Below are 10,000 nucleotides of genomic sequence, written 5' to 3' on the forward strand. Positions count from 1 at the left end.
CACACACACACACACACACACACACACACACACACACACACACACACACACACACCAGTGCCCTCAGAGTCAGGATGACATTTTAATGTCAGCACTCCTTCATGCCCCACTCTTCCTGAGCAAACCCAACACGCATACGCAGATGAGGTCATTCAAGCCGCCCCATATTACTCACACAGACCTTATGGGCACATTACACACACACACGCACACACGCGCACGCGCACGCACACGCGCACGCACACGCACACGCACACGCACACGCACACGCACACGCACACACACAGACCTTATGGGCACATTACACACACTCACGCACACACCCATGCAGAGTTTATGGGCACATTACACACACACACACACACACACACACACACACACACACACACACACACACACTCACGCAGACCTTATGGGCACATTAAAGTGATTCACGGCCTCCCTGTGGAGAGTGCACGGAGGAGACGATCAGCAGAGCGCCAAGCTTAGGTACCAGTGTCTGAGCCAATCACAGAGAGGCATACTGAGAGTCTGAACCAATCACAGAGAGCCATACTGAAGCACCAGTGTCTGAGCCAATCACAGAGAGCCATACTGAGAGTCTGAACCAATCACAGAGAGCCATATTGAGACACCAGTGTCTGAGCCAATCACAGAGAGCCATACTGAGGCACCAGTGTCTGAGCCAATCACAGAGAGCCATGCTGAGTGTCTGAGCCAATCACAGAGAGCCATGCTGAGTGTCTGAGCCAATCACAGAGAGCCATACTGAGTATCTGCCCCACCCCATCATCTGAGCTTCCCTGAACGTGTGGAGAGGAGGCTGATGATTGGCTGTTGATTGGAAGGCTCTCTTTCTGGAGACCCAATCCCAAGGGCCCGGCGTACTGCACATCCCTCCAAATGGAGGAGTGTGTGTGTGTGTGTGTGTGTGTGTGTGTGTGTGTGTGTGTGTGTGTGTGTGTGTCTTACACTGGTGGCGTACTGCACGCCCCTCTAGATGGAGGAGTGTGTGTGTGTGTGTGTGTCTTACACTGGTGGCGTACTGCATGTGTGTGTGTGTGTGTGTGTGTGTGTGTGTGTGTGTGTGTCTTACACTGGTGGCGTACTGCATGTGTGTGTGTGTGTCTTACACTGGTGGCGTACTGCATGTGTGTGTGTGTGTGTGTGTGTGTGTGTGTGTGTGTGTGTGTGAGTGTGTGAGTGTGTCTTACACTGGTGGCGTACTGCACGTCTCTCCAGATGGAGGTCTCGCGGGACAGGTCGGACTCCTCGAACAGGTTGTCCAGGATGACCTCCCCGATCATGTCGTGACGCGAGAAGCGGTCGAAGTCGAAGACGCTCAGGTGCAGCTTGCAGGACGCCAGCTCGTCGTACGACACGGGGAACTGGAAGCTCTCGTCGAACGTGGGGTTGAGCGTCTTGCGGTGCACGCGCGTCTGGAACTTGCGCTTGCGGTCGGGCAGCAGGTAGATCTTCACGTAGGGGTCGGAGCTGCCGCAGAAGTCCTTGGCCGGGAGGTCCAGCGCCCGCAGGATGGTCACCACCAGCTGCTCCCCCTCGTAGTCGTAACGCAGCGAGAAGTTGATCTTTTTTTGGAAAAGTATAGAATTCAGACAGTTATTTCGTTTTTTTTATTATTAATAATAATAATAATAATAATATATTATATATATTTATAGAAAAGTATAGAATTCAGACAGTTATTTAGTTTTTTTTATTATTAATAATAATAATAATAATAATAATAATAATATATTATATATATTTATAGAAAAGTATAGAATTCAGACAAATATTTCGTTTTTTTATTATTAATAATAATAATAATAATAATATATTATATATATTTACAGAAAAGTATAGAATTCAGACAGTTATTTAGTTTTTTTTATTATTAATAATAATAATAATAATAATAATAATAATCATACATTTTATTTATAGGGCGCCTTTCAAGAAACCGAAGGTCGCCTAGGGTTAATATATATATATAGAAGAAAACACCACCAACCCGCCCCTCCCCCCACCCTGACTGGACATAACAGAAAACAACCACATGGACAATTTGGGTGTCTGATACCAGCTGCTCCGCCTCGTAGTCGTACAGCAGCGAGAAGCTGATCTTTTTTATATATATATATAGATATATTTATTGAAAAGTATAGAATTCAGACAGTTATTTACACACACCTTGCCGCAGTTCTTGGACGGGTCGTCCTTGGCGCAGTCGTCCGCCTCCACGGAGCTCTGCTGGTAGAGTTCTGGCTGGATCCGACCCAGACCGGCCCGCTTGTCCTCCACCTCCAGGAACTCGCCGCCGCAGCCGTCCAGACTGGTCACATGCTGCATCTGCCGGGGGAGGTGCTTCTTGAAGGAGCTGTGCCTGGAGACAGGAAGCAGGAAGTAGGAAACAGGAAGCAGGAAACAGAAACAGGGTCACACAGAATTAGGCAACCCAGTCAGAACCAATCAGAACCAGGCAACCCAGTCAGAACCAATCAGAGCCAGCACACCCAGTCAGAACCAATCAGGACCAGCCCACCCAGTCAGAACCAATCGGAACCAGCCCACCCAGTCAGAACCAATCGGAACCAGCCCACCCAGTCAGAACCAATCGGAACCATCCCACCCAGTCAGAACCAATCAGAGCCAGCACACCCAGTCAGAACCAATCGGAACCAGCCCACCCAGTCAGAATCTGCTCTTACTAGCCTTTCATAGGCTTTTTATTGTAGTCAAACAAACAAACAAACCCACTACACACACACACACACACACACACACACACACACACACACTGTTTGACTGCAGAAAGGTGTGCCGATGCTGAGTATTGATTAGGTCAGTGCTGGTTGCCGTTAGTAACCTGGTCCTTGGCCTTCTGTTGTGTCAGTCTTAGTGAAGGAAAGACACACACACACACACACACACACACACACACATACACACACACACCACATTCAGCTGAACCCATCAAATAAAACAGACAGCACATTCAGCTTTGCTCCTAATGGGCAGTTACGAGATTTTAAACTAAAACTCAATTAGGACTGACTTCACCTAACCTCAAGGCTTCACCCAACTCAGATGTGTGCAGGGCGAGAGAGGGAGAGAAAGAGAGGGGGATAGAGAGAGAGAGAGAGGGAGAGAAAGAGAGGGGGAGTGAGAGAGAGAGAGAGAGAGAGAGGGAGAGACAGGGAGAAAAAGAGAGAGAGAGAGACTGGGCTGGCGTCTCTCAGTGCTTTTATCCCAGTCAGACACCACACACACACACACACACAGACACACACACACACACACACATCAGCACGTCTAATGGCTGTGAGTGAGATACACCAGTGTACTCACACTCTACAGCTCTGGTCTCTACAGCTCTGGTCTCTACAGCTCTGGGCTCTACAGCTCTGGGCTCTACAGCTCTGGGCTCTACAGCTCTGGTCTACTCTACAGCTCTGGGCTCTACAGCTCTGGTCTACTCTACAGCTCTGGGCTCTACAGCTCTGGTCTACTCTACAGCTCTGGGCTCTACAGCTCTGGTCTACTCTACAGCTCTGGGCTCTACAGCTCTGGGCTCTACAGCTCTGGTCTACTCTACAGCTCTGGTCTACTCTACAGCTCTGGTCTACTCTACAGCTCTGGGCTCTACAGCTCTGGGCTCTACAGCTCTGGTCTCTACAGCTCTGGTCTCTACAGCTCTGGTCTCTACAGCTCTGGGCTCTACAGCTCTGGGCTCTACAGCTCTGGTCTACTCTACAGCTCTGGTCTACTCTACAGCTCTGGTCTCTACAGCTCTGGTCTCTACAGCTCTGGTCTCTACAGCTCTGGGCTCTACAGCTCTGGGCTCTACAGCTCTGGTCTACTCTACAGCTCTGGTCTACTCTACAGCTCTGGTCTACTCTACAGCTCTGGTCTCTACAGCTCTGGTCTACTCTACAGCTCTGGGCTCTACAGCTCTGGTCTACTCTACAGCTCTGGGCTCTACAGCTCTGGGCTCTACAGCTCTGGTCTACTCTGGTCTCTACAGCTCTGGTCTCTACAGCTCTGGGCTCTACAGCTCTGGTCTACTCTACAGCTCTGGTCTCTACAGCTCTGGTCTACTCTACAGCTCTGGTCTACTCTACAGCTCTGGTCTCTACAGCTCTGGTCTCTACAGCTCTGGTCTACTCTACAGCTCTGGGCTCTACAGTTCTGGTCTCTACAGCTCTGGACTCTACAGCTCTGGTCTACTCTACAGCTCTGGTCTCTACAGCTCTGGTCTCTACAGCTCTGGGCTCTACAGCTCTGGTCTACTCTACAGCTCTGGTCTCTACAGCTCTGGGCTCTACAGCTCTGGTCTACTCTACAGCTCTGGGCTCTACAGCTCTGGTCTACTCTACAGCTCTGGTCTACTCTACAGCTCTGGTCTCTACAGCTCTGGGCTCTACAGCTCTGGTCTACTCTACAGCTCTGGTCTACTCTACAGCTCTGGGCTCTACAGCTCTGGTCTACTCTACAGCTCTGGTCTCTACAGCTCTGGGCTCTACAGCTCTGGTCTACTCTGGTCTCTACAGCTCTGGGCTCTACAGCTCTGGTCTACTCTACAGCTCTGGTCTCTACAGCTCTGGTCTCTACAGCTCTGGTCTACTCTACAGCTCTGGGCTCTACAGTTCTGGTCTCTACAGCTCTGGACTCTACAGCTCTGGTCTACTCTACAGCTCTGGTCTACTCTACAGCTCTGGTCTCTACAGCTCTGGTCTCTACAGCTCTGGGCTCTACAGCTCTGGGCTCTACAGCTCTGGTCTACTCTACAGCTCTGGTCTCTACAGCTCTGGGCTCTACAGCTCTGGTCTACTCTACAGCTCTGGTCTACTCTACAGCTCTGGTCTACTCTACAGCTCTGGTCTACTCTACAGCTCTGGTCTACTCTACAGCTCTGGGCTCTACAGCTCTGGTCTACTCTACAGCTCTGGGCTCTACAGCTCTGGGCTCTACAGCTCTGGGCTCTACAGCTCTGGTCTACTCTACAGCTCTGGGCTCTACAGCTCTGGGCTCTACAGCTCTGGTCTCTACAGCTCTGGTCTACTCTACAGCTCTGGTCTCTACAGCTCTGGTCTACTCTACAGCTCTGGTCTACTCTACAGCTCTGGGCTCTACAGCTCTGGTCTCTACAGCTCTGGTCTACTCTACAGCTCTGGGCTCTACAGCTCTGGTCTACTCTACAGCTCTGGTCTACTCTACAGCTCTGGTCTACTCTACAGCTCTGGGCTCTACAGCTCTGGTCTACTCTACAGCTCTGGGCTCTACAGCTCTGGGCTCTACAGCTCTGGGCTCTACAGCTCTGGGCTCTACAGCTCTGGGCTCTACAGCTCTGGGCTCTACAGCTCTGGGCTCTACAGCTCTGGTCTCGACAGCTCTGGTCTCTACAGCTCTGGGCTCTACAGCTCTGGTCTCTACAGCTCTGGTCTCTACAGCTCTGGTCTACTCTACAGCTCTGGTCTACTCTACAGCTCTGGTCTACTCTACAGCTCTGGTCTCTACAGCTCTGGTCTCTACAGCTCTGGGCTCTACAGCTCTGGGCTCTACAGCTCTGGTCTACTCTACAGCTCTGGTCTACTCTACAGCTCTGGTCTCTACAACTCTGGTCTCTACAGCTCTGGTCTACTCTACAGCTCTGGTCTACTCTACAGCTCTGGTCTACTCTACAGCTCTGGGCTCTACAGCTCTGGTCTACTCTACAGCTCTGGTCTACTCTACAGCTCTGGGCTCTACAGCTCTGGTCTACTCTACAGCTCTGGTCTCTACAGCTCTGGTCTACTCTACAGCTCTGGTCTACTCTACAGCTCTGGGCTCTACAGCTCTGGGCTCTACAGCTCTGGGCTCTACAGCTCTGGTCTACTCTACAGCTCTGGGCTCTACAGCTCTGGTCTACTCTACAGCTCTGGTCTCTACAGCTCTGGTCTACTCTACAGCTCTGGTCTACTCTACAGCTCTGGTCTCTACAGCTCTGGGCTCTACAGCTCTGGTCTACTCTACAGCTCTGGTCTACTCTACAGCTCTGGGCTCTACAGCTCTGGTCTACTCTACAGCTCTGGGCTCTACAGCTCTGGTCTCTACAGCTCTGGTCTCTACAGCTCTGGTCTACTCTACAGCTCTGGTCTACTCTACAGCTCTGGTCTCTACAGCTCTGGGCTCTACAGCTCTGGTCTACTCTACAGCTCTGGTCTACTCTACAGCTCTGGTCTACTCTACAGCTCTGGTCTACTCTACAGCTCTGGGCTCTACAGCTCTGGTCTACTCTACAGCTCTGGGCTCTACAGCTCTGGTCTCTACAGCTCTGGGCTCTACAGCTCTGGTCTACTCTACAGCTCTGGTCTACTCTACAGCTCTGGGCTCTACAGCTCTGGTCTACTCTACAGCTCTGGTCTCTACAGCTCTGGTCTACTCTACAGCTCTGGTCTACTCTACAGCTCTGGGCTCTACAGCTCTGGTCTCTACAGCTCTGGTCTCTACAGCTCTGGGCTCTACAGCTCTGGTCTACTCTACAGCTCTGGTCTCTACAGCTCTGGGCTCTACAGCTCTGGTCTACTCTACAGCTCTGGTCTCTACAGCTCTGGTCTACTCTACAGCTCTGGTCTACTCTACAGCTCTGGTCTACTCTACAGCTCTGGGCTCTACAGCTCTGGTCTACTCTACAGCTCTGGGCTCTACAGCTCTGGTCTGTGTGTGTGAGAGACTGTGGGAGGGATAGGGGATCTTCTTTCTCCTAAAGTGACTTTATTGGCATACAGTGTTGTTCACTCTATCTCCATCTCTCCCCTTCTCTATCAGTCTCATTCTCTTCCTCTCTCCCTCCCTCTTTCTCTCTCAATCTCATTCTGTCTCTCTCCATCTCCCCCTCTCAATTCAATTCAATTCAATTCAATTCAAAGAAGCTTTATTGGCATGAATGTTTTTTAATACTATTGCCAAAGCTGATTCAACACCTGCATCTTACAGAAATTACATAAACATACAGGAGGACAAATATAATGAACAGGGTTGATTACAAATAAATAAATAAACAACAATAGACCATTCCAAAAATAACAACAAACATACGTACAGTTAGTTTGGCATTACAGTATGTGGTCTTACTGGCTGTCCCTCAGGTTATGGCAGGCTGCCACATATCCACATATCCTCTCTCTCAGGCTCATTCTCTCTCTCTCCCTCCCTCTCTTCATCTCCCCCTCTCTCTCAGTCTCATTATCTCTCTCTCTCCATCTCTCCCTCTCTCTCACTCATTCTCTCCCTCCCTCTCTCTTTCTCTCTCCCTCTCTCTCTCTCCCTCTTTCTCTCCATCTCCCCTTCTCCCTCTCTCCATCTCTCTCCATCTCTCCCTCTCTCTCACTCATTCTCTCCCTCCCTCTCTCTTTCTCTCTCCCTCTCTCTCTCCCTCTCTCTCTCTCCCTCTTTCTCTCCATCTCCCCCTCTCTCTCTCTCCCTCCCTCTCTCTCTCTCGATACAAATTCAAATTCAAAAGAAGCTTAATTGGCATGACCATAACGTTCAGCAGTATTGCCAAAGGATACATAATAAGTGATTATATAAACAATACATATATCTATACACAGGGTACATCAGTCCTTCTCTCTCTCTCTCTCTGTCTCATTCTCTCCCTGTCTCTCTTTCTCTCTCTCTTTCTCTGTCTCTCCATCTCTTCCTCCGGCTCAGATTAATGGCTAAATGGGATTTGGTTGATGTAAGTGGATCTCTGAGACAGACACTGAACTCCACCTCTGATCGGACGCTAAAACATAGAACAAGACAGAACGTCCCCTTTGATCGGACTCAAAAACACTGGATGAGAAGGAAAATGCGAGTCAAACCACTGGCCTCACACACACACCCTCACACACACACCCTCACACACCCTCATACACTCTCTATAGCTGTTCTACTACCCTTCCCGGACAGGTTTCACATCCAAAACGGTGTGGAATGGAAGGTGTGTTTACCTGTTTGAGGAGGCGGAGACTAAGGTGTGTGTGTACCTGTTGGAGGAGGCGGAGACTAAGGTGTGTGTACCTGTTGGAGGAGGCGGAGACTAAGGTGTGTGTACCTGTTGGAGGAGGCGGAGACTAAGGTGTGTTTACCTGTTTGAGGAGGCGGAGACTAAGGTGTGTGTGTACCTGTTGGAGGAGGCGGAGACTAAGGTGTGTGTGTACCTGTTGGAGGAGGCGGAGACTAAGGTGTGTGTACCTGTTGGAGGAGGCGGAGACTAAGGTGTGTGTGTACCTGTTGGAGGAGGCGGAGACTAAGGTGTGTGTACCTGTTGGAGGAGGCGGGCTCGGTTGCCTGGCGTGAGATGCGCGTGCGTCTCATGAGGTGTGTGCGTGTGTGTGTGTGTGTGTGTGTGTGTGTGTGTGTGTGTACCTGTTGGAGGAGTGTACCTGTTGGAAGAGTGGGGCATGAAGGAGTGCTGTGTGTGTGTGTGTGTGTGTGTGTGTGTGTGTGCGTGTGTGTGTTAGTGTGTGTGTGTGTGTGTGTACCTGTTGGAGGAGTGTACCTGTTGGAAGAGTGGGGCATGAAGGAGTCCTGTGTGTGTGTGTGTGTGTGTGTGTGTGTGTGTACCTGTTGGAGGAGGCTGGCTCGGTGGCCTGTCGTGAGATGCGCGTGCGTCTCATGAGGTGCTCCTTCATGGACAGCTGCACCTCGGCGGGGATGTCTGGAGACGTGTGGCTGATCTTCATGGCCGCCTCCAGCAGACTCCCAGAGTCCTTACGCTGCTGCTCATTGGCCATGCTGCACGGGGGGCGGGGCCAGGGGGCGGGGCACAGGGTGGTGGGGGTGTGGCCGGGGGTGGGGGCGGGGTCCTCTCGGTCGGGGGGGGCCGGGGGGTCAAGAGCGCTGGCACTGGAGGAGAGAGCTTTGTGTCGCCACGGCAACCAGCACAGCTTCCACGAGGCGAAGGCGATGACGCCCAGCAGGGCCAGACCAATCAGAGAGAAGACCAGCAGGAGCAGGCGGAAGGAGATATCTGAGAGGAGGAGAGAGGAGGAGAAGAGAGAAGGAGGAGGACGAGAGGAGAGGAGAGGAGAGGAGAAGAAGAGGAGAGAGGAGAGGAGAGGAGAGGAGGAGAAGAGAGGAGAGGGAGGAGAGGATATGGAGAAGGAAAGGGGAGGTAGAGAGAAAGGGAGGAGAGAGGGAGGAGGAGAGGGGGAGGAGGTGAAGAGAGAGGGAGGAGAGAGGGAGAGAGAGACAGGAGAGGGAGAGAGAGAGAGGAGAGGGAGGAGAGAGAGGGAGAGGGAGAGAGAGAGGAAAGGAGAGGCAAGAGAAGAAGAAAGATTATGAAACAGACAAACACACAATGCAGCTGTAATGCTGGTCAGCACACACAAACAGCCTAAAGCTATCAGGATCAACAAACACATTACAGTTTCATAGTCCCTATAGGTATGACGACACACACACACACTGCAGATGTAGAGGTCCATGCACACACGCACACTACAGATGTAGGTGTCAATGCACACTGCAGATGTAGGGGTCCACACACACACACACACACACACACACACACACACACACACACACACACACACACACACACACACACACACACACACACACACACACACACACACACACACACACACACACACACACACACACACACACACACACACACACACACACACACACACACACACACACACACACACACACACACACACACACACACACACACACGCGCGTGTGTGCTGCAGTCGCGTGTGATCTGGATGATAAACACTGGCCCTGTCATATGAATATGCATGCATCTGTCGGCATGGTGATCACATCTGTGGGCAGCGCAGTGCCAAGTGTTTGATGCAGCCCGCCTCACCTGTGTGTGTGTGTGTGTGTGTGTGTGTGTGTGTGTGTGTGTGTGTGTGTGAGTGTGTGTGTGTGTGTCTGCCCCAGCTAAGACAGGACTGCAGACATATGATCCAATTCACATCATCATTTACATCTGACCTGTGTCTGTTTGCCTGAT

The 10,000-nt window shown here is 51.1% G+C and overlaps 1 protein-coding gene across 1 annotated transcript in view; it reads right to left on the reverse strand.

Annotated features, from left to right (window-relative positions):
- LOC308371700 (synaptotagmin-6-like) overlaps positions 1–10,000 on the reverse strand; it is a gene marked incomplete at both ends in the record, with an annotated part of 84,615 nt that overhangs the window by 10,844 nt on the left and 63,771 nt on the right. The window contains 3 exons of the mRNA XM_080846687.1: positions 1,215–1,589; positions 2,194–2,386; positions 8,596–9,001. Coding sequence (XP_080702813.1) covers positions 1,215–1,589; positions 2,194–2,386; positions 8,596–9,001 — 974 coding nt within the window. The remainder of the gene's footprint in view (positions 1–1,214; positions 1,590–2,193; positions 2,387–8,595; positions 9,002–10,000) is intronic.

Source organism: Sprattus sprattus, assembly GCF_963457725.1.
Source record: "Sprattus sprattus genome assembly, chromosome: 10".
NCBI lineage: Eukaryota > Metazoa > Chordata > Actinopteri > Clupeiformes > Clupeidae > Sprattus > Sprattus sprattus.